The sequence below is a fragment of the Camelus bactrianus genome, chromosome 9 (assembly GCF_048773025.1).
Source record: "Camelus bactrianus isolate YW-2024 breed Bactrian camel chromosome 9, ASM4877302v1, whole genome shotgun sequence".
In the NCBI taxonomy this organism is placed as follows: domain Eukaryota; kingdom Metazoa; phylum Chordata; class Mammalia; order Artiodactyla; family Camelidae; genus Camelus; species Camelus bactrianus.
Window position 1 is genome coordinate 72,805,458 of NC_133547.1, and position 26,442 is coordinate 72,831,899.

Sequence of the window (26,442 nt, forward strand, 5' to 3'; positions counted from 1 at the left end):
GATGAAAATTTTGGAGTTTCTAGCAGTATAGATGGTACTTAAGTTATGTGACTGAATGAAATCTCTGATGGAATGAGTATGCATATAAAAGTCTAAAGACTGAGCCCTGGGTCACCCCAAGTTTAAATATGGGAAGATAAGAAAGAATCAGTGAAGGGGGGCTCAGAAGGAATAGGTACTGATATAGGACAGTATAAAGTCCTGGAATCCAAGTGAAGAGAATGCTTAAATGGGATTGAAGACTATAAACTATTAGGGATTAGGAGAAATTAAGGGTTAAGAAAGATCATGTGATCTGATTTAGGATTTTAATTTCTATTAACTTAATCACATTAATTTGAGAACAATTCATAACAATTACATACATTGGCCACCAAGCCAAACAATAGCTCCAGTCGAGTATTATTAAAATAAGTATAAAGTACAAGTCTATGGTATTTATACAGCTCTAAAAACCTGTGATACAATGCATTTGGTTAAGGTGACATCATAGTATTGAAGAACAAGGGCTCTTGAATCTAATTGCCTTGAGTTTATTAATCCCAGTTTTGCTCTGTGATTTTGGGGGAAACCATGTAACTTCTCTTTACCTCAGTTTCCTCATTTATAAATGAGGATAATATTTTTACCTATTTACAATCTTGATATTACAAAGATTAAATGAAATACTACTTGTAAACCATTTAGCATACTGCCTGGCACATGGTAAATACTCAATATATCTTTACAGATATTAGTGCTATTACCTGCTACTTTTTCCAAGGCAATTCAGAAAATCACAGTATAATTTTACTATTACTGGAATTTCAAGCTATTTAATAAATGGAAAAGCAGAAGTTAAATATTTAATTAATTTATATTAAAATATATCTGAAAGAGTTAACTCTGAAAGTCATTTCCATATTTAAAGCACAGATCTATTTATCTCATCATATGAGATATCTTTATCTTTTCAAATTTTAAACCCATCACATAACATTCTTCTAGAATGTATAACATTTACCATAAAAATGTGATGTATTAATATATACTATTCAGTTTACAATACATCAGGAAAGTTTCAACTTTCTGGCTATCACATTTATACCAAAGTAAAATGAAACATACATTAAAAATCTCTTAAACTTCCAATATTTTAATGGTACTTCTGAAAAATAAGATTGGACTTCACAGTTTATATATAAACTAAAATTCATATAGCTCTAAAATTCCACAAATGTACAATTAAGAATAATAAAACACTGTGGAAGGAAATCAAACTATAACCAAAATAAAGTATCGTAAGCACCAAAGGTGCAAAGGTGATAATTTTCAATAGAACTGAAGAATAAAAGGATTACACAGATGCTTAATTTCATAGAAGTGTAATTGTTTCAACCATAGAATTAGAAGGGAAATGAAGAAGAAATAAAATTAATCAATTTTATTGATTTACAGCCTTAAATAGATAGAAAATCAGTTATAATCAGAAGGCGAAAGTAGAAGTCCACGCACTTTATCTTACTTTAACCTTTATCACATCCCCATGACCTTGGCCATATGTTATAATGCTCCGTACAAAACAGAAGAGTAAATGAAAGAAAATAAAATGTTAAGGAGCTATACTGAGGCAGAGTGCCATAACCTTTTCCAATGAAAAAGTTCAATTTTGTGTGAACTGTGTTTTAATTAATTTAGTTTCTTATTTCTTGATAAAAGTTTTTACCTAAGAAGAGTCATACTGCCACTCATAACTGCAATGTGGCCCTTCATGTTTCTAGTCTTTACTTTCTGCTAGGGAATTCTTTCTCATAATGTTATATCAATTTTATGATGTGTGTTTTTAGCAGAAAAACAGGTAATTCTTTCCTAAAGAGTGAGTGCCCAAAGTAAAATAGGAAATGTTCCTCTAAGATACAGAGGAGAAGAAAACCATCAAAATACCAAAGTAATTAAATAACCACTCCAAAGGGGAGAAAGATACAGAGGTAATCTTGTATCAATACGCAAAGTAAACAAGCCAAATTTAAAAAAAAAAAGTCTAATATTAAAATCCATTGAACACATAAGAGAACCTATGGTTTCATCTCAATGGGGATTCAAACCCACAGTGTTCATTTAAGACGTAAATTTTAAAAATGGAGGGGAAAAAACTATAGGATGGTAAGAGACAGTCATTATTTTAAAAATAAATTTCATGTGTATTTGAAAACAATTAGTACAACAATCATTCTAGTTGAAAAACAAAGAATAAAATTAAATTTGTATATTTGTATAAGTCAGCATACTTCCTTACAGTGAACCAGAGCATGAGCTTGGCTACTTTTGTCATTTTTCTCTTTGGCTACCAAAATTTATTATAGAATAAACATGATAAATAAAATCAAACTAAGATCTTAGCAGGCAATTAAAGTAATACATTTGAAAGTAATTAATATGTAATGCTTATTGTTTTCAACCTGACCTTTCAAACAACAAACAAAATCACCAATAACACACCTGTGAGTCCCTGAAGTACATCTCATATTGCTGTATCATCTGTCTGCTAATCAGGCTCCCATGATAAACCACAACATTAATATCAGTCCACGTACGAAATTCTCTCTCCCAGTTTGCAATAGTAGAAAGTGGAGCAATAATCAGGAAAGGTCCTCTTATACCAGTCAGAAGGATTTCGTAGAGGAATGTAATTGATTGAATGGTTTTGCCAAGACCCATTTCATCTGCTAAAATGCAGTTTCGTCTGAAATAAACAAATATATTATCCATGTATATTTGGGTTTTTCTGTATACTATGATGTTTTAAAAGATAAATATACAAAAGTAATCAGAGATCAAGTTAAAATACTTGCATTTACAAAAATATAAAAGTTGCTGAAGTGCAGATTTGGCTAAAGATTATAATTTTATTATAATCCTGCAAAGGGGAAACTATAATAGGTTTTTGTAGCTCCAAAATAAAGGTACCACATGTTAAATATTTAGTTTTCTTAAAAGAATGAAATGGCAAGAGAAAGGCAAACTAAATATATTACTTATTGAGGAAGCATTCTATATCTCAGGAACAGTATGAGGAAATGCGGTACAAAAGAAATAGAACATGTTCCCTGCCTTCCTGGGCCTATTAGAAAAGCAGACATGTGAATAAATAAATAAATAAATAGCCATGCAATGTGCTATTACAGAAGCACAAATGAAGAACTGGTTTTCTTGTAATAGCCTATAATGAAAAAAGAATATGAAAAGGAATATATATATGTACAACTGAATCACTATGCTGTACATCAGAAATTAACACAACATTGTAAATCGACTGTACTTCAATTAAAAAAAAAACTGGTTTTCAACTTTGGCTGTGTATTAGGACAGCCTATGAAACTTGAAAGAAACAGATACCCAGGGCCTTCCCCTACACATTCTGATTCAATGTGTACAGAGTAGGATAAAAGCAACTGTAATTTTTAAAATAAGTTCCACAAATGATTATGAAAAAGGCCAGTTAAGAATCATCAGTATTAAGTTTATAATGGAAGCTTAGAAGAGCAAGCATCAACTCTGGCTAGAATAAACGAGAGAAGACTGCCTTCAGAGAGGAGGTCAGTAATGAGCAGGATTTTGCCAGAGGGCAGAGCAGAAGTATAAAGAACATGATCAACTGGGAGGACATAAGGTGTTTAATATTGTTTAATATATTACTGAGATAGGCAGGGGTCATAAATAAAAGTTAGACATCCTTCTATTACACAGTGGGAGTCACTGAAAATTTTTAAAGAAAACTGATGAGGTTAGGTTTGTACTTGAAGTTTACTCTGGTGCTACTGTGAATATTAGAAGATAAGGTGACTTGAAGTTGGAACAGTAACTGGCAAAGTATCACAATAATGCAGGAAAGAATCAGATGTTTGGACTAACGTAGGAGGGATCAAGAGAAGAAAACTGCTTCTAAAATTACTTGTTAAGTTAGAGGGATTTGGACCTAGTCACCAACCAGATATTATGGAGTGAAGGATGACAGATTTCAGTCTGGGTGACTAAGCTGTGTTATTCTTAACCAAGATGTAAAATATGGAAGAAGAATAAGTCTAGTATGGAGGAAACAGGAAATGATAAGGTTAATTTGGAATCTGTTGTGTTTAAAAAACCATTGAGATAGACATTAAGGTAGCAAGAAGCAGAAATAAATAAGGGTTTGGACTTGAAGGCTTTAGAGATGTTACTGGTAAGTAAAGACATGGGAGGGTGTAGAGTTTGGTTTTGGGAGAACAAACATAATATGAGAAGAGAGCAAAAAACAGAACCATGGGAAAGAAAAAACAACATGGAAAGGGTAGACAGAGGAAGAAGAACCAGCAAAGACTATTGAAAGGACAGTTACAGAGGCATACTGGAAAGCTAGGAGAGTCACACTGTGGAAGCTGCTGGAAGTGAGAATGGGGGAAAATTTTAAGGATGAAAGGAGTAGCAACTACTATCCAATGCAGCAAAGACAGCAAAGGAGGGCTGAAAAATAACTTGTGGATTGGAAAACTAAGCTTCAGAGATGATACAGAATCAACATTCAAACAACAGGTTTAAAGAGAATTGGTGATGAGAAAATGGGACGAGTTCATGCAGGCTACTTTTCCTAGGTATTTGCCTAGGAAGTTACAAAGAGGGATCAGGGTAGCTAGAAGGAAAAACAGAGCCAAGACAAGGTTTACCCTTTTCTTTTTTTTTTATATTATAAATAGGTTAAACCCAAATTTGTCCACAGACTGAAGGCATCATATCAGATAGCTTGAAAGTATAACAGAGAAGGATGATAACTGATCGAAGTGAGGTTCTGAGAAGACTGGATGAGATATGCTTGTAAAGAGTTGAGGTGGTAGCATTAGTCTTGGTCCTGGGGAGGGACCTTTGAACTTCTGATATGAGGAAAGAGGATGGAGATACATTTGTAGGCTCAGGTGTGAGCGCAGGCAAGAATCTGAATGAATTCACCTACTGGCCCTAGGCTTCTCTATGAAGCAGTCATACATATAGAGAGAAGAGGGTAGGGTTGAGATAAAGTACTTGAGGAAAGTGGTGTAAGTTTAAAACAAACAATGGGAAAGGGTACTGATAAGATAGATAATTAACATAAAATTTTGTTAACTATTTCACCAAGGAAGATTTTCTTGGGAAAAATAGTTACATTTAGAAAATATAAACCAGGGGAAAGAGCACTGCATGTGACAACAGGTTCCCCTAACTCCATCTGAGTCTCATGACTCACCATTACTAAGTGTAACAACTCAGAAGAATCATGTGAGAAGTAGAAACACAGAAAAATGATTTTGAATAAGTGTCATAAAATTTTGCTATTACTACTAATAATAGTGCCTTCATTTACTCTTTTGTATATGCTATCAGAATTCCTTCTCTATCACAATAACAATTTTTACTTCTTTTGCAATTAATTTTCCATCACTCTAAAAAAAAAAAAAATCCATGAGATAATATTCCAAAAAGCATTCTGAACAACTTAGAAAATAATAAAAGGGAATTAGTTCACTACTAGGTTCGTACGTTTCGTATTCTGTTCCTTATCAGTTATTGACAATATGCTTCTTTGAAGCCTTATATTACAGACCCATCTAATTCTTATAGATGTAATTGCTCACATCTTACTAATTAGATTCAATTATCAGCATTCAGTAGAATAAGCTGAAAAACATTCTATAACATAGCTGATGTTTTATGATGTTAAGAAAGGTATCTCAAATTTAATTACTAATCAACACATTAACTTCCTTCTATTCTGACTGGTACACATTTAAAGGAAGAAACTATAGTCAAAGTCCTAAATTATCATTTGCATATCTTCCTGAGGTAACTACATTTTCAATAATGAAGACTCCATGACAGTAACAATGTAGGAATATCTGTGTTTTGGAACATATATTAAAAAACAAGCTAAACTTTTTTTGTTAATATATACTACATACCTATTGTACCAATTGAACAAGAGCCAGTTGAGTCCTTCCAGTTGATATTCCCTGAGTTGATTGCCATTTTTATAATCCCTGGATTGATCAATTTTTTTCCAGATATTAGAAGGAGGACGATCCTTTGTTGAAAAACAAAGAATGAATAATGTATTTTGTTTTTTGATTGTCCATACATCTCATACTTGGTAAAAGCACTGTTTTTAAAATAGTCACAAAAGAGTAATATTATATGGCATTATGATGATGAAATTTTACAAATATCTAAAAATCAAATAAATTCTACACACACTTCCAGAAAACTGAAGAAGGCATACATCTCAACTCATTCTATGAAACTGTGATACTAAAATCAGATAAAGACATTACAAGAAAACTACATACAGTCCAATATTTCTCATGAACAGAGATGAAAAATTCATAACAAAATTTTAGCAAATGGAATCTAACAATATATAAAAAAGCTAATACAGCATGACTAAATGGGGTTTCTCCTAGGTATGGAAGGTGGATTAAATGTGAAAATTAATTAATGTTGACCAACAGACTAAAAAGCAAAAATGTGATCATTTCAATAGATGGATAAAAGGGATTTGAAACATCAATTATCTATTCCTTATAAAAACTCATTAAATTTTGAATAAAGGGGAACACTCTCAATTTGATATGGTACATCTATGAAAAAGTCAAAGCTAACATCATACTTTATGGTTAAAAACTGAATGCTTTCTCTATCAGAAAAAGGCAAGGATGTCTATTGTCATCACTTCTATTCAACACTGTACTATACGTTCTAACAGGAACAATCAAGCAAGAAAAGGAAATACGTTATTAAGATTGGAAAGGAGGAAGTAAAATTTTCTTAATTCATATAAGTCATGATTTGTCTATATGGAAAATCCTGTGGAATGCAGAAAAAAGATGAAGTAAGAAGTGATTTTACCAAGTTGCATGACAGAAGATCAATATACAGAAAACTGTATGCTATATTGTAGAAACAATTATAAATACAAATAAATACAATAATATAATAAGTATAATAATATAAATGTCTTATACTAGTATCCAAATATGAAATATTTAGGAATATATCTGACAAAAGTTATATATGACTAGTATATCTAAAACTATAAACATTGCTGAGAGAATTTCAAGACCCAAATAATTTTACAAACTATATTTCAATTTAAAAAAAGATAAATATGATTCAAAAAGAAGGAAAAGACCTAAATAAATGGAAATATATATCATATTCATGGATTAAAAGACTCTACATTATTAATTCTTCCCAAACTGACCAACAGAGTCAACATAATCCAAGCAAAATCTCAGCAATGCTTTTGTAGAAACTGACATGCTGGTTCTAAAACCATATGGAATGCAAAGGACCAAAAATGCTCAACATAACTTTGAAAATGAAGAATTAAGTTGGAGGATTTATACTGACCAACTGCAAGATTTATGGTAAAAGTTATAGAATCAAGATTGTGTGGAACTGATATAAACAGATCAGTTCAGAAATACTCGTATGTATTAAGTCACCTAATTTTTGACAAAGTTGGAAAGGCAATTCAGTATAGTTTTATTGAAAAATGGTGCTAGAACAACTGCATACCCATGAGCAAAAAATGAACTTTGATCCATATATTGTACTATAACAAAAAAATTAACTCAAAATGCATCACAGACTTAAATGTTACCTAGAACTATAAAAACTTCTGGAAAAAAAATAGGAGAAAAATCTTTGTGATCTTGGATTATGCAAAGATTTCTTAGATAAAACAGCAAAAGTAGGATCCAAAAGGAAAAGACAGATAAGCTGAATTTCACTGAAATTATAATTTCTGCTTGTAGAAAGACATTATTAAGATAATGAAAAGATCTGGAAAAAACATTTGCAAATCATATACTGATAAAGGACTTTTTTTTAAATAATATATAAACAATTCTTAAAGCTTAATAATCCTTTTTTTTTTTTTCAATGGCAGTAGCGGGGACTGACCCTAGGACCTCATGCATGCTATGCATGTGCTCTACCACTAAGCTATATTCACCCTCTAAAGCTCAAAAATTCTTAAAGCTCAATAATAAGAAAACAAAGAAGCCAATAAAAAATAGGCAAAATATCTGAATAGGTATGTTATTAAAGAAGACATACTAATGGCAAACAAGTACATGAAAAGATGTTCAACATCATTAATCATTAGGAAATGCAAATTCAAACCACAATGTTCTACCATTACACATATATTAGAATTGCTAAGATTAAAAACACTGACCATACCAAGTGTTGCCAAGGATGTGAAGCAGCTAGAAATCTTATTCACTGCCGGCAGAAATATAGTATGTTGAGACCAATTTTAAAAAGTTAAATATACACATATTAGCCAGCCATTTAACTTACAGGTGCTTCCTCAAAAGAAATGACATGTCTAGACAAAGACCTGTATACTAATGTTCAGAGCAGCTCAATTTCTAATAGTCAATACAAATAGTGAATGAATACATAAATTGTGGGATACTACATCACAACAGAATACAATTCAATAATAAAAAGGAACGAATTATTGATACATGCAATGACATGAACCTCAAAACAATAATGCTGCATAAAAGCCACTCAAAAAGAGCATACACTGTCTCTTTATATAAAATTTAAAATATTGGATAGTGACATAAAGTTGCCTGGGGGTGGGGAATGGGCATGAGGAAAGGAAGTTTTGGGACGGAGGGATTACAAAGGGGCAGGAGAAAAATTCTGGGAGTGATGTATAGTTTATTATTTCAATTATGATGATAGTTTCATATGTCAAAATTTAGCAAACTGTACACTTCAAAAATCGCTTCAAACTCAATATACAAAGATGCATTAGCTGGGCCTGGTTCAAGATGGTGAACTCACCCTTCTCTCACAGACACACTGAATCCACAGGTATATATAGAACAATTTCTTCTGAAAGCAACACTAGAACTAGCTAAGTGATTCCTACGTGACGGGCAAATGAGAAAAAACCTACACTGAAACAGATAGGAGAGGCTGAGACATAATCTCGCCATAAACCCAATCCCACAATCAGGAGAAACTCACAACCCTGAACTTCTCCCAAATGAGAAAAGGGTTTAAATCCTACACCTGGCACCTCAACTTTTTAGACCTACACCTGAGAGACAAATCCCCTGGCTCTGAAAGTCAACAGGGCTTAAATCCATGAGACACACAAGGCTTTAGGGAAATGAGAAACAGTCCTTAAATGGCTCATGTGGACTCAACAGGCTATCTTCCAGGGCCTAGTGCAGAGGCAGTGATTTCAAGGAATAATATATATCATATTTTCTCATATATTTTAAATCCATCATAATCTCTATACCACTTTCGATATTCATGATACAAAATATCTCTTTCAAAAATCTAGAAGCATAACACTGTATGTGAAAAACACACTTATTCATCTACATATGTAGTATTTATTCAAACCCGCTTTCTTCCTCAGCAATAAAAAGCTCTGTCATGAATTTATTCTGGACAACTAAGACATAAGCTTTCTGAAGACTGCTGGATAGGAAGAGAAATAACATTATCCTAGCCCCAAATTACTAGGGTCTAGGTCTCAGTAGGATAAGTTTCTGAGAAAGGTTTCCTACTGTCTTCTGCTTTTAAATGATTATACTGCTATAATCAACAAAATTATACTTTTAAAAATTAGAGGATGATCTGGGTTAGTATATGGTAATTGTGAATGAAAAACAAAATAGGCTATCAGTATATACTGAAAATAGAACTGATTACTAAAGTCTGCTGCTACTTAATACAATTAGGATTTACTAAAAAAATTTCTTAAATGGTAGCTGATTAACTTAAAAACATACAATATTTAATTATTGTTTAAAATAATTTCCACATCATGTAATATTCTCCATAATTTTCTTTTCAGCAATACAAACTACTATTTCCTTAGTTTGGGTCAGGAAGAAATCTCATTTCCAGAATTTCTAAAAATATTTTACATGTTTTATGTCATTTTATTTAGTAATAACAGACTGGCAAAAAAAAAAAAATCCTTACTTTCTACATTATTTGACTTTGATAAACTAGCACTGCTGTCAAACTGATTTTACATTAATTAATGGGATTAATTCTATTGGCTGAGTCCCCTTTACCAAGGACTACATTATATATCTAAGGCAGTGGTTCTTCCCACTCATATGCATCAAAACTGTCTTTTTAAAAACACACATACCTGAGGTCCACTCTCAAGATATTCTGATTCTGGAGCCAGGACATAGAGACCAGGCATGTCTAATTTTTGAAAAGTTGCTAAAGTGCTTCTCGTAAGCACCTCTGACTGAGAACCACTGATCTAAAGAAATAGCTAACTTGATGAAGCTAGAGATCACACTACCACTGAAGCATGGTCCCCGCCCAACCTCCCCCCTACCCCATCCAAATCTTTCCCTTTCATAATATCCCTTGGACTACTCCTCCTTGAATTAGTTAACACTTTTGTTTCCTGGTTCAAGGAAAGGCACTTAGAAGTCGAAAGGAATGGAGGTGAGCTGCTGCTCTCTTGGTAATAGATTATGGATATTATTGAGAGACAAATTAAGAAGACCAGAAAAATAAGATGACCAGAAAAAAAAATTATTATAAAAACAATATGATTTCTTCCATGGAACAATTAATTAATTTCCTTGTCTTACACCACATTTCCACATTTTTCATGGCAGCCTTCTTACTCTGATGCTGATCCAAAAGTGATCTGTTCTTGTTTTTTCATGTACAAATTTCCTCTTTAGAGAAGTAAGAAATTTCTATGACCAAATTATATTTGAAAGAGGAATGGCCAAAATATTTTCATAATATGTCACTTCAATGTGAATTTCTTTTGGTTGGCTCCCAAAACCTGACTCACAAGAAAATAATCCTATGTTTTAAAGAAATGAAAGCAAAAAATTATATAATTATTAAAATATCACAACTTGTCATAGCCTTCTAGAATTCTATAGTCTTTGTAATTAGAAAAATCAATAACTGACAAATTTTTGTTTGTTTCTTTTAAACAGGGAAGAAACACAAATATAAGTAAGAAATCAGTGTACTTAATTTATGTAGACCTTTAACAATATTCTATACAAAAGGTTTTCCTAAAAATAAAGTTACTATGAAAGTAGATTTACTGATGAATAACTGGTTTACAGAAAACAAGGAAAAGGGAGGTATAATAAGGATTTTTCTTTGACAGAGAATTAATAGCTCTGCTCAAAGCTGAGCAAGATGAGGTAGAAGAATTTGCAACTTTTCTGGAAGACAATTTAGAAGGAAATACTTATCAAATTTTTAAATGCACATATGTTCTGACTAAGCAATTACACTTCTGATTTATCTTACAGAAACTTGTTCAAGGGCTCAATGTTCAATGTAGTATTGTTTAAAACTGGAATATCCACTAAAGAGGAATAGTTAAATTAACATCGTATGATACTATGTAGTAATTCTAAAACTAGAGCATTAATTGTATACCAAACACTAAATTAAAAATTCAAAAATCACACTAAACCTGTTGAATAAAGAAGTGCAAAGATTTTATGATGCTAAGACATATTCTTACCAAATGTCTTGTGTCAGGCCGTGAAGCTTGCAATTGTTCAAACTCTTCTATTTTTGCAAGATCTACGTCTTCTTTTAGTTCCCAAGTGCTATCTTCATATGGTAATGAGCACCACTTGACTAAGTAGTAAATAACAGGCTGTAAAAAATTTTTTTTCATTTTACTATTTTGAAAAATAGTAAAACAGTGTAATCTGAGAATCCCCAGAAATAGTTTAAATATATTCACCTACATCAATAAAAATGAATGAACTTTTTAAAGTGTTTTTAGGTCATTAACTTTAAAAAAATAACGTTTTAATACTTGTAAGGTTTTGGGTTTTCATTACTTAAAAAAATATTTCTACCAAATATTTACCTCACCAGTATCTTTATCTTCACAAAAAGAGACTTCTAACACTCTGTCTACTTCAACGTAGTCTGGGTTAAATGGTTCTTCTTCCATCTGAAATTAAAAAGTAAGTTAATATTTGGCAAAGAAATGGAAAGATGAAAGTGAAATAAAGACAAATTTACTAGCTCTTCTCTATAGAACACTTGTTTGATTTAAATTAAATTTCCAAAAATGGAATACTTCTATTTTAATTTTCAAAAGATATCTAGGATATCTGTCTGTATTATGAATCACCATGTTATATATAATAAAATTAACTAAAGAGCACCAAAAAATAAGGTATTCCAGACATCTGAGTTACTCTAGAAGATGTGTTCTTTAAAAATTTCCCAAAGGGAACCTCTATACCTTTCTCTTGCTATTTTCATCAGGTCCAAGAATTGCTGCCCCTCCTCCTGTTAACCTCTAAATTTTGTAGTATTCCATGGCTGTGCCTTTAGTTCTCTTCACTATCTTAAACCTTTTCTGAGCAGTATTATCATCCCCAGGTACAGGACACACTTGGTAACAAAGAGTACTGTCCAACATTAGAATGGTAATAAGGTTGCCTAAGAAAATCTGCACAGCTCCAATTTATGTTGTACCTGAGTCACATGAGAAAAACAAATCTTCATGAAAAACCAAAAGATTATTAGTTAAGTACTTCTAAAATCTTCAGCTCATCAGAAACTTCTATATCAGAGTGAGAAGGGGAGAAAATTTTGAGAACCTTCCAGCATCCATAAACTGATATTATAGGTGGTTAAAATCATCAGATTTGTGAAGTAGATTTTTATAATTATGAAGAAATAATAGTAGCTTCATGGTGGAAAAATATGCCAGACACCACCACAATCTAGTGATTAAAGTTAACACCACCAGTAATGGGGCAAATAGGTATTATGTACCTCCTGATGTGATTCACTGAGAAGCATATTGCAACATTTCTGTGATGTTCTTTTAAAAAGTGAATGACCTAGAGCTGAGGAAACATCAGATAACCCCAAAATGAAAGATATGCTACAAAATAAACCACCTATATATACTTAAAAAAAAAAGTCCAAGTAATGAAAAACAGAAAGATTAAGGGAGACATGATAACTAAATACATTATGTGCTGCAGGATTCAATTCTGGACGAGACTAAGCACACACACACATTTTTTTTTGTTATAAAAATACCAGTGGAACAGTTAGTGAAATATGAACGTTTATAGATAATAATACTACACCAATGTTAATTATACTATTATTATATAAGAAAGATGTTTATAGAAAATACAGAAGTTGAGACAACTTTCAAATGATTTAGAAAAAAATACATGTGCATGGGAGAGAGGCAGAGGCAGAAAGAGAGGGGTGCACAGAGACAGGGAGAATCAATGTGAATGATAAAGCAAACATGGTAAAATAGTAATATTTAGGGGATCTGGTTAAAATATATATGGGAATTTGTTGTACTATTTCTGCAACTTTAGTGTTCAAAATAAAAACTCTAAAATTTTTTCAAATAAAAAGTTAAAAAAATGTAGATGAATCTAAAACTGTTCTTTAAAAAAGTCTATTAGAAGAAAAAAGAAAAAAAATTAGAGCAAGAAAGGACATCAGATTTTTAGTGAGGCCTGGAAAGGTTAATGAATTTTTCCAATGATGTCTGTTATTGTACACACATAACATATAGAAAATAAGCAATATATTTCAATTACTGAAAAATCTTATTTCCCAAGTATTTCCTATGTTACCATTTCCTTTCTTGAGGAAATCTGCTAACAGAATACTTTAAGATATTGACACACTCACATTCAACTCTAAAAAGTATTAAATACATGCTAATTTAAAAATACAAGAGTTATCTACCATTCATTATTAGTGTTCCTGTTTTAGCTATTTTCCAAGCTAAGTCTGAAGGAAGAAAAATTACTGTATGTAGGTAGCATTTGTATTCAAATATCAAAAGTGGAAGCCTAAGAATTAAAATGAATAATACTTAAATTTGTGATACATAATGTACTACAGGTGCTCAGAGTTCACACATAATATTCTTTTTTTTTTTTCCTTACATCTGCAAAAAAATGTGCTCTTTGTGCTTGTCTCAATTTGAATCGTTTGATTTTCTGCTGGATCCTTTTATCTTTCAGAAGCTGCTGTTCTGTGGCCCACTCACAGTGAAGATAGGAGCTAAAATTTTTATAAAAGCAATATATTAGAATGATATAGAGAACCATGTTTTGATTTTTTTAGATTTATTTTTAATCATGGTATCTAAAACAAAATATTATCTTCAACTTTACAAACAGGTAGTTCATCATTTCATTTAATGTCAATAGACTCCATATAATTACTAAAATAAAGCCACTGTAATCACTATATCCTAAAAAGATTGTGGTCTAAAGGTCTGCAATTTGCCATATAGAAACAGGTTAAACTGAATTGTAAGGATAACAAGATGCGATTTATCATTTATTTCTTCATTATAATAGTTTTGTCATGATCAGAAAACTAACTTGTTTTGAAATCAATGTAATTTTAATTAAAACATTTTCTTTCACCAAAGTGTAAGAAAAAGTTGAATAAAACCTGAAAAGTTCAATGATATAAACATAATGAATAATGTCTATAATTTGTAAGGACATAATTTATAATATTCCTGCATTTTGATGTAAACAATGTTTTTTGAAAAAAATTCAATTTTAACATGAAAGGTTTTCAAAGTCTTCTCACTTTTTAATGATTTTTTAAGTTCTTGAGCTAACAATATTTTAAAATGCAGATACAATAAAATCAATATTTAACTTAATATACTTAAGTACATGAATTCATATTTAAATCATATCTTTCTATTATTTTTCTAACTTAAATACTTACTAATTCTTGTATTTTACAAAAAATTCTTCTGTATCAATCATCACTCCAGGTGATATCTAAGAAAATAAATTAAATAATTATGACTTTTAAAATTGGGGTGAGGAATATAAAATATAAAATGTAATGTATCATTACTTACTTCCTTTTTTATAATTCTAGAAGATAGTATTTTGTCCACAATTGCAGCATCTTCTTCACTTGGATTCTCCTATGAGAGGCAGGAAAAAAAATATGGTGATATATTCTGAAAATTCGTTTAATTGCCACTTTGTATGTTTATGAATACACTGAATTTCAACAAACATTTACTTAACACATATGCCAGGCACCGTGTTAAATGTCAGGAATACAAAAATGAAAAAATCAATTGTTACTGTCCTCGTCATCACAGCAAACATAATTGTGCTTTTCAATGTGTCAGATATTATTCTAAGCACTTTACGTATATTAACTAATTTAATCTTTGCCACTACACTGTAAGGTAGGTACTATTATCATCTCCTTTCTCAGATTAAGAAGCCCAGGCAAAGAGAAGATAAGTACTTATTCAAAGTGTCATGTAACTCAGCTAACAGATGAGTGTTTGGTTTACAATCCTGATAAGGGAGATGAAAAGAACTGTGCATATGCACAATGCGTATGCAAAGACATAAAGGTGTCAAAACATGGCATTTAGGCAACTACATTCATAAAACCAGAGGACTGAGTGTTTGTAGAGAAGTAGAAGGACATGTGCTAAAATGGTTAGCTTGTAAGATTTAGGATACCATTGGAGTTTTCAGTAGAAAAGTACTATGATTAGGCTTATAACTTAGAAATATTCTGCAAAAAGGATAGAGTTTGGAGGAATTTTAGAAATATATATTAAGGAGATAAAAAATGTGCTAAAAAAATTCAAAGAAGAAGTAAAGATAAAAAAAGAGAGAACAAATCCCTAGGTTTCTGATATGAATAATTAATGGTTCTATTGACACAATATGGAATGCAGGAAGAAAAGTTGGAGCAAATTTTAGGAGGAAAGATAATGCAAATATTAAAAAATTTATATTGGTTTAAAATGTTTTACAGTCATAATCCAAAATCTGTCTTACCACAAATAACTGTAAAGGCTGTTCACCAGGTAAAGGAGCTGAATTCTTTTTTATTTTCATGGAGCTTTTAACCTCTTCTTCAGATTGTTTCCCTTCTGCATCTTCTGCATATTTTTTCCTTTTAATTTGTCGATTTGATCTTCTTTTCTGTAATGAACCATAAGAATCATACTTATATGATTTATTTTACTTTATTTTTTATGATTTATTTTAAAGGAAAGATTTAAAAAATAATTACTTCTAGTGTGGCAATTTTGTATATTAAATTTTCAAAATTATATTTAACATTCATCTTTTCTTATTTTTCCTTTTAATTAAAGGAAGATTATAATTTGCTTTTCGCCAAAGGTTAGTTTTACTTCCTAAAGTTTCAAATAACAACTATTAATAATACCTTTATTACTTTTCTTAAGAAATTGTTAATAAATAGATTTCTTTTTTAACTACTTTACAGCTTGGAAAACACAAATTTTAAACTATAATACTCTCAGTTTTTACCCAAAACCTAAAAAGTACATCGGACAAATATTGTTGAACAATCAGGGCCATAAAACTAAAAGAAGAAATTAATATTTGCTACACGACCCATGAACTTGTGCTTAAAACAGAAAAAAAAAAAACCCCAAATAATATACGTTTTAAAAGAGATACATAAAATAACAAAGTATTAAATCTACCAGATAATTAAATGTGAATGAAGGAGGAGCCAGTGTTTTACTACCTTTACTAGCTTGCCTTAAGAATAAAGAACATCGCTATCATAAAAACAGAAGAAAGCTTTTTAAAAAGTACTATGTGTAGCCACCTAATTTTAAAATAATCTAAAAAATTTAAAATCAGGTATCAAGTCTACATGGCTTTACTTACCTCCCTAAATACTTAATATTTGATGTTCCCATTATATAAATCTCACAATGGCTTAAAAATCCCAAAGGACTTAGGTTTGCTTCTTCTCACCTCTCTAGAATCTCATGGCTGGAGGCATCTCAGCCACCTGTTCTACTGCTCAATATTCCTTCTTCCTTTTACCACTCTTCTGTGTATTTAGTAACTCCCACGACATTCCCCCCAAATGCAACGAACAGAATAACCCATGTGTTCTTTTGGTTTCTGCCAACGTCTTCAATTTGGTAGGTCTTTCATACTTCTAAAGTCATGACAAAAATGGCTGAATCAGTGCAATAGTGTGAGGACAAACTGTTATTTGCATCCAGAAATGTTGCAGTAGCCTTTAGAGTGTCTCTGACTCTTTCCCTTGAGAGTAGAATACTGAAAGAAAGGCACTACTGTGGTGAGTTAGCTTAGCCAAATGTAGTAGAAAACTCCATGCCTCATTTATGGGTCACCATCTCTCAGCCATGAAGGTATTTACATTTTCAAAACTCAAAGTAACACTTCTGTCATTATGGGAGACAGGAAGGTGGTACATAAAAATTATTAAAAAGGACTTCTAGAAACCCAATTTCCCCACATGCTGTTTAGAAAAGATATGAAATATTTATTATTCCCTGGGATGGAAAATTCTATGAATCTCTAATTTAATACCAGGTTAAAGGAATGTTTGGAGTTCTCTTATGGGCATCATACAGTTCTTAATGCTCAAGACTAGTTTAAACTAATAACCATCCGTGACATTTATTATTCTAACAATAACATGTATTACCACTGTTATATCTCATTAAGCACAAATTTGCTAAATAATGAAGTTTGGGAATAATTCAGTATACTTTCAGAACATTCTGGAAGATGTTTTCAGCATTAAAGTTTCCTTTCTGGTCACTTAGGCATCTATTGGTACTTTGAAATGCCTCACTTAGTCTTTAGTAAATAGTAAATAAGTGGCCTGAAAGAATCTTTTCAACTCACAGAAGTGCACATTCAGATAATTCTTCACAAGTAGAATGAGAGCCACTAACTGTAAACTGCTCCCTCATCCTATGAAGACATTATCAGTCCCTAAGAGTAATTTAAATAACTGAGTTATAAGATTATAGTTGATTTCATCATAAATTATATTCCACTAGAGCACACAGTTACATATTAGGCAAAGCCAGATAAGGTGCCACTCTCACCAATTATCTTCCTTGTTATACAACAGTTCTACTACTTTAAAAAATACAAAATCTAATTTGATGTCCACATTTTTGGCTAATGTGTTTGTCTGTTTGTTTTTCTGGCTTTCTTTCTCCATAATGTTTTTTAAAGCACAATTTAAAACAGTGAAAAATTCTTTCTTTGAATTTCTTTTTTTCTAGTTTTTTTATGTCTTAAAGGCTTTGATATTCAATAGATCAGTCAACAGCACTTTACATAAGAGGTCAGAAACATGCTTTTACATGACTAAATATTTCATTATGATAACATATCACTAGTTTCCTATAATAATCCTAATAAAATGTGCTTCAGGGACTTTTAAAAATAAGTCTCTAAATACAGTTAGACTACTAAGTTCTCTCTATTAGGTAAAAAACTAAACATCATATTCACATTTTTAGATTTCCACCTGACTCTAAACCTTAAATTACTTTTCATGCCTTCAAATCTTGACAATCCATTGTGGTTGAAAGCTACCTTTATATACATATTTATGTATAGTTTATGTAATAATATGTTTAAATACACCAATAATTGATTTACAGTTGTTTACTAGAAAATATTTCTTTCCTTCCCCATTAATTTTTTTGTGTTAAAGCAATATACTTGTCACAGCAACCTAATACTACAGTGAAAGGAATGGAAGAAATGTGCATGTTAACCTATTCTACCATTTCATCATTTGGTAATTACATAATGGAAAAATGGCCAGCATTATTTTAGTAAAAATTTAATTAAATTTCCTCATGTTGAATAAGTTAATTATATGTTTGCCTAAGTTAAGGATAACATATGAAGAAAAAGCCAGGCCATATAATATTAGGAGCTTCAGTCACTGCCCTTACCTCAACTCTTGCAGCAGCCCAGGAGCCTTGAGCCACTACTCTCCCATTGGATAAGAAGCTGCATAAGGAAGAAGAAAGGCCATTCAGGGGCTTTCTGGCCCCATAATGCAACAACTGCCACCACCCCTATGGCCTAGAGTCGTACTTTAATTATTAGAGAGCGGCGGGTGGCCTGAATTATGACCTTCACTATGCATATATTTAACTTCACAAGGTTATTTTGAATATCCACCTATTCAAAAAGAAAAAAGGCAAAATGCACAGTATTTTTGTCTCCATTAGGGGATTTTTAATATAATTGTTTATCTTTTCTTCAACAGAAGCAGACCATAGGAATTAACTCTAGGAATGATTCAACCCATATGCTTTATCATTTGTATGTGATTTTAAAAATTAATATCTCTATCATCAAATTCATTCAAAAGTACTCTGTAAGCACAGGATAATATCGCTAGATACTTCCCCATGCTAAAAACCATCAGGGACTCTGTATTGTTACTTAAACTCTCTGGGCTTCAATTTCATTATCTGAAAACTGAGGGGCTTGGAGAGGATGTGTAAGTTTCCTCCCAGGTCTAACATTCTACAGTAATACTAGTAGGACAATATTCTAATAATGCTCTCATATAAGTTCTGTCATACAATAAAATGTATTTTTAGCCACTAAACTATAATATAAATATCCATAATACAATATTATGCTATCTAAATAATTCTGCCAGTGACTTATTTCTCAGAAAAAATTTTAATACTCACTTGAGAGTCTTCCTCTTTGAAAGTATGCTGTGGCATCTGCTCCACATCAGATATTTCATCAGAAGATTCATTTTTTCTTTTTTGTTTCTTACCCAATGTAATAATGAGTTTGCTGTTTCAGAAGGAGAAGAGTAAACAATAAGATCTCTTTGAAACTTTCCATTTTTGGTCAAATTAAGATTGCCATGATAAATTTTCCTCCATTTTATATCACCTGAATGTCCAACCAGAGGTATTTATCATGAAATCCATAATGATATTTTCCTTTGAATCCCACCTATTCTCCAAGCTCTATTCCAGTGGAACAAATATAAACCAATATTACAGCTAACATATTTCTAAGCACAGAAAAACATTCAAGTTCTATCACTTGTTTCTTAGGCTCAAGATTATTTTTTATGAGAAAAATTCCAGGTATATAACTATTTAATATTTAAAGTAATTCACTTATTTTATCATCTTGTAGGTTTAGAATGAGGGATTTTTTTTCCTTCCACCTCTTATTTAATTCAAATTCCACTTAATTCCTTTGAATCCTACCTATTCTCCAAAAGCCTCTACTCTACAGTCTCTCTCTATACTCTCTACCCAACAGTAATTTCTCCCTTACTTAAAACATTTTAACAATTAATTGTTCTTTGATTATTTCACTTATGCTAAGCCTTTTATTAGCTGTACTGTATGTTTCTAAAGAGTAAGAACTTTCTTTTACTTTTTATATTTCTAGAGTATGTAGAAGCTTACCTATCTCTAATATATTCATGTATATATGTATATTAACACATTAAATATAAACATCTAAAATGAAATGTGTTTTCTATATTTTTTCCTGATCAAAGATAGAAGTACTCAGTTCCCACATTTCCTTATCTGGTTCAATAGATGGGAGGGCATGATCTTCAAGCACCATACTAGTCTCAAACCACGTTAATTGCTAGTCAGGAGAATTCCATTTTAGATGTCTGTATTCCAAACATAGAAAACTCCCCAAATGCTTTCAAGTGTGACCTATCAGAAATACATCAAAAATTTTTCAACAATTATTAACTAATGTGGGAGAACCTGGAGGTTAAGAGTATGCACTTTGAAATCATAGTGTCAAAGATTTAAAACCTGATTTCACTATTTATGTATCTGTGAGATACTGGGCAAATTACTTGATAGTTTACTTGTCTGGACAATAGGGACATTACAACAGCTACCTCTATTGCCATTGAGAATTAAGTGGGATAATGTATGTTGGCTCTAAGCACAGTCTTAACACATAGTGATTTCTCAACTAATGGTAATTACATCTATGATGACAGGCACTTTCCTAGGCTCAAGGATTAAAGATAAAGTGGACATGGTTCCTAATCTTAACCTGTCATTGTTAGAATATGATCTTAGCTAAAATGCTAAAGAGGAAGCTAGCACAAGGTGTAATGTGAAAGGAAGAAATGCATTATGTTTATGGAAGAGTAAAGGAGGCTTTACAGAAAAGGTAAAATTTGAGATAGGGAATTGAATGATGAAAGGGAGTTCAAAAGGCAGTGAAAGAAAAGGTAGGGTACATTCCAGGCAGGGGGATATCACAGAAGAATGAGAATATGCAGTGATAAGAGCATGTCAGAAACACACAAAGTAGTGCATAAGGAGGAAGCAGAGATAGTCATCCAGATAGGGTCAAGATCACAAAAGGCTTTGGTTACATGTAAGGAGCTAATGTTTTAGTTTAGGGCCAGCTTTAAGCTCCACAGGGCAGGACAATAAATGGCATGGAGATATTTTTGAATGAATTAAAAAAAATTAAGCAATTGGAAGATGGAAGCATTTTAAACAAATTCTGGGGATGTAATGTACAGCATGGTGACTATAGTTAACAATACTGAATTATATATTTGAAAGTTGCTGAGACAGTAGATCTTAAAAGTTCTCATCAAAATAAAAAAAATGCATATATAATTATGTGAGGAGATGGATGTTAACTAAACTTACTGTGGTAGTAGTTTCACAATACATACACATATCAAATTATGTCATATACCTTGAACTAGTACACTGTGATATGTCAAGTACGTCTCAGTAAAATTGGGAGAAAAAAGAATTTTAAACAAGAGAGCAATGCAAATAGAAGGAAGTGAAATGCAAGTCACAGAAACCAGTAACAAGGTGGACAATTCAGGTGAGAGATGAATAGTGAAACACAGGGCCACAGTAGTGTGGATGAAGAGGGAAAGAAAGATACAGTTTTTCATTCTGGAAGCAGAAGCAAGGACTTGGTGACTGACTGGATGATGAGATGTGAGGTGAGAAAAAAACTCTAGAATGATTTATTCCCAGGTTATTTTTATATTGTATGATTACCATCTTCAACAGGATAATGGTAACTCTTACTTGATATCTCACCTGCACTCTTCTGAGTATGTGAAATGAACAGGAGTAAAAATACAGCTTATGTTGGAACCAGGAAATCAGAGGAAGTACAAAAACATATTCTGAAACAATATTAAGAAACCAACAATAGTTATACTCTATTCCCTCTCCCTACTTTCATTGCTCATTTTCTCCCTCTTCTGGTTCCTCTTCCTTACTCTGGTTTCTCTCCTAAAATATAACTCTCCCTTGAGGTTATATCCACTATTAGATATCACATGATCTTGCTCTTCCTCCTTACCCACAGTCCTCAAAAAAGTCGTCTATACTGACTGTTTCTTGCGTTCCTCAATCCACTATAATCTAAACTCAGAACTGCTTTTCATATTCATAGCTTCCATTTATTCAGTGTTTAGTGGGTCAGCCTCTGCTAACTTTACACGCATTCTCTCACTTAATGTTCATACAACTCAAAAAGGCAAGTACTATTAATTTATAAGAGGAAATTGAGGCTTAGAGAAGTTAAATTACTTGTTTAAAGGTCACACCAATAGTAAGCATAGAGATAGAAATTAAATATTCTATTTACTTCAGGCCTCACTCTAAAGCCTGAACTCCTGAAGTCTAAGACCACAAATGATGCGGTAATGCCAAGTCCAATGGAAATTTAAGAAGTTTTATCTTCCAACACATAACTAATCACTTCTTCCTTTTCTGCACCCCTGGGATCCATGACATGACATTCTTCTGGTTCTCACTAAACTTTTTTGGCTCTTCTTCTTTTAGTATGTTGGTTTCCAGCAGGATTCAGTCTTTTCTGTCAATGCCTTAAACTTTGGTATTTCTCAAAGTTCTGTCCTCAGCTTTCTTTCCTCTCCTATATACTATTCCTAGGAAATTCAATTTAATCTATTCTTAACTACCACTTACAAGCTGAAGATTCTTAAATCTCTTCTTGTCTCTAGTTCTGACATTCCCCTCAACTTCAGATTCATATAACCAACTGTTTTAGATATATCCATATAGATACCCCACAGACATTAAGATCTCAAAATGCCCCCCAAATGCAATCCCTCACTTTGCCTAAAACTAACAGTGTACTAATATTAAAGTATAATGTTGACTCAGAAAAGTATACACATCAAGAGTACAGCTCAATGAATTTTCTCAAACTGAAAATAAATATATAACCAGCTTCTAGATCAAGAAACAAGACATTATTAGTTTCCCTGAAGTCTCCAGTCACGCTTTCTCTTCTAATAACCTCCTCCCAAGGGTAACCATTATGCTACATGTGGTTACTTAATACAACCTGAGGCACTTGTGCAGATGATTTTCAATGGCAAGGTAAGGGATAACCTGAAGTAGAACAATTGGTGGAAATGTATTTTTCATGTACTCCCCTATTTGTTATCTCCAAACCTAAATGCATATTTTACACTAGTTTGTAGATGAGGACAACACTAATGAAAGGAAAGTTTCTTAAATAGTTACTTAAACAACAATTTTCTATGAAATGTAGATCAAGGTCTGTTAACATCCTTTAATATACTGCTTAAAAAGGCATTTTCTCACTGTTTGATAAGTGAAATAAATTATGTATATGAGATACATATTCTGACATGGTATCTAAGTGGCTGCTTTATAGACTCAAATCCCATTGAATAAAAACTTCAATGAAATCACAAGCAGAGATATTTAAATTTTTTGTATTTATGAATGACTATGAAGAGGTCATCCCTTTCCTTCTAGTAGTATAAAGTAATTAAATGAAAACTCTCCAAGGACAGTGGACTAAGCTCCTTAAACATCATTTTTATAAATAAATATGGCCTAAATACTACTAAGTGCTACCAAATCAATCTTAACTCACTTTTTTTGGTACAGGGGGGTAGGTTAGATAAATGTTTCCTGTAATACCTTAGCTAAACCTTCACTTACTAATTATTCTAAAAATGTACTTATTAAAAAAATCTTTAAATTTTTATTTTTCATATATTCTGTGTTTTCTTCCAATATTTTTCTATAGGTCTGGAATAGCTTATTTCATAAACTAACTATTCTTAACACATGCAAAAATATTTTTTAAATTCTAACTTCGTAAGAGATCTCTCAAATACAGTAGTTTCCTACTAAATCTCTGAGGTCCAAAATATTTATAAACACCCATTCTGTTCAAAAAAGGTACATTTCCATGGTAGGAAAAAAGTTGATTCTAAAACTTGAAGTCATTCCTGACTGACGTAATTCTAAATTTTTTAAAAAAGGATAAATATAAATATATATACACACATACTACGGTTACTTACATAGAACATTGATTCTGGAAATAATGAAGTCATACTAGTTTATCATAAGTTTTAAAATGACATATAAGGTTACTACAAAAAAATTGGTTAATATTGATCAGTAATTCCTAAATGTGTGAGGCTGGCTTCATCAGTATCTTGTTTGTTAAAAATACAGATTCCTGATGAGGAAAATACAACAAACCCAAATTGAGAGACATTCTACAAAATAACTGGCCAGTATGATTCAAAGTTGAAAATGTTATTACAGACAAAGACGGAAGGATTAGTCCAAAATGGAGGAGTGTAAGGAGACATGACAACAAAATAAAATGTAAGATACTGAACCGGATTTTGGCCAAAAAAATGGAACAACTGACTCAATCTGCTTGAGGTCTGTAAATAAGTTAGGGGGACTATATAAGTGTTTACTTTCTGGTTTTGATCATTGTGCTGTGTTACATAACGTGTTAACACTTGAGGAAGCTGGGTGAAGAGCCCGAAGAAACTTTGACCTATTTTTGCAAATCTGAGATTAGGTCAAAATAAAAACTAACAAAACAAAATCCCAGATTTGTAGGTTCCAACTCCAGAATTCTGATCTGCTAAGTGGGACCCCAACTGGACTTAAAAAAAATTCCCACCAGGTTTGGGAACCACTGGCTTAAAACATTAGTGAAGAAAACTCTAGGAACAAATATTCATGATAATAAAACTATTATATACTTATAGAACACTAAAAATTTCAAAGTGCTTTTATCTACAATATCTCAGTTGATCCTAAGAAAAACTCACAGGTGAGGCATGCATCGATCCCACTAAACTAATAGGGAAACTTAAGCCCTAAAATAGAAAACGAACTGTTATAATCACAAGTCTAGTAAAAGACAATAAAGGTCTCTTTACTCCTATTCTAGTATTTCCAACATATCTTATTGACTTTAAAATAAAATGGCACTATACTTCAACCAGTCAACAGATATTTAATATAAGTAAATATAGCTGAATGAATAAAAAGAATTATGAAACTACATTATCTTTTAGTAAATTATTAAGCTTAAAGTTTACTGACTTTTGAAAGACCAGAAATTTCTATTGCCTGTACAATGACAGTTGATAGCCATAAGAGTTACCTGAAGGAAATAAGATGATCCGAAAGTAGAAGAAGATAAAATCAGTTAAGTAAAATGCCCAATCACCAAAAAGCATTCTATTTTATTTTTCCATTATGGAAAATGATGGAAATAAATAAATAAAAAGGTGGATAGTTTCAATAAAACTGACAGTTCTTCAATAAATTGACATTCTTCAAATAAATTAATAGTTTGCTATTCTTAGAAATATCGCCAAAATAAAGCAACAAAGCAATACAGAATATATTAATAAAAGCTTTATGCAAGTTTTCTTTCTTAAAACATTAAAGGGATCTGTTAACAATGCTAGCCAACTGCAGCAACAGATATTCAGGCATGTAAAAGAACCAAATATCAAAACATAGCTTGTTTCAGACAGCAAAGGGTAATTTCACACTAAGTATAAATTTGAAATGTTAATTCATTTGGTAAGTATAGGCACTAGAAAACCTCAGTGTTTATACTTGATGTCTATATTTGATTTTCAGATGTAATTTATGCACTCATCTAAATCCTGCCCACATGTTATTAGTAGAGGCTGTGTAACAAGCTGCATTCTACACAGTGTCAATCTGTAATTGCCCCCTGTAGATTCTCTCATTGCAATAATTGGACAATGAATCTTACCCAATTAGTCCATTTGTTGTAATTAATGCATCTACTTCATCATAAGTAAAGGAAAAAAGCAAAAATAGTATTTCACATTATAATTTTTTTTCATTGCAGGAACAGTGGAAGGTACTAGGGCTATTTTTAAAGTCATCAAATATACATATGTATATTTTTATATAAGAAACAAATTTAAACTTGATGAAATTACTCCAGTTTAAAGTTCAACTCAAGACTCTAGTTTAAATTCATGAGGGAAAACTTAAGTTTTAAAGAGTTTCTTTATTTTAACTTAATCCTTAAATTTGTGAAAGTGACATTGTATTACTGTAAGCTCTTTGGTAACTTGAACTATAAATCACTTCTTGTTTAAGGTTGGACATCATTTTTTTCCCAAAAAGTTGAATTCACTGAGTTGTTTCATATAAACAGACACCAAAGTCCAAGTACTAGCAAGGACTAATCATACTCAATATATTTATCA

General features: G+C 31.7%; 1 protein-coding gene across 15 annotated transcripts in view; it reads right to left on the reverse strand.

Annotated features, from left to right (window-relative positions):
- CHD9 (chromodomain helicase DNA binding protein 9) overlaps positions 1 to 26,442 on the reverse strand; it is a 209,076-nt gene that overhangs the window by 60,866 nt on the left and 121,768 nt on the right. For all 15 annotated transcript variants that reach the window (XM_074370742.1, XM_074370743.1, XM_074370740.1 and 12 more), the window contains 9 exons: positions 19,574 to 19,685; positions 15,879 to 16,025; positions 14,927 to 14,995; positions 14,788 to 14,843; positions 13,983 to 14,100; positions 11,909 to 11,995; positions 11,552 to 11,689; positions 5,946 to 6,067; positions 2,479 to 2,722 (listed from right to left, as the gene is read on the reverse strand). In XM_074370742.1, the coding sequence (XP_074226843.1) occupies positions 2,479 to 2,722; positions 5,946 to 6,067; positions 11,552 to 11,689; positions 11,909 to 11,995; positions 13,983 to 14,100; positions 14,788 to 14,843; positions 14,927 to 14,995; positions 15,879 to 16,025; positions 19,574 to 19,685 (1,093 nt within the window). The remainder of the gene's footprint in view (positions 1 to 2,478; positions 2,723 to 5,945; positions 6,068 to 11,551; positions 11,690 to 11,908; positions 11,996 to 13,982; positions 14,101 to 14,787; positions 14,844 to 14,926; positions 14,996 to 15,878; positions 16,026 to 19,573; positions 19,686 to 26,442) is intronic.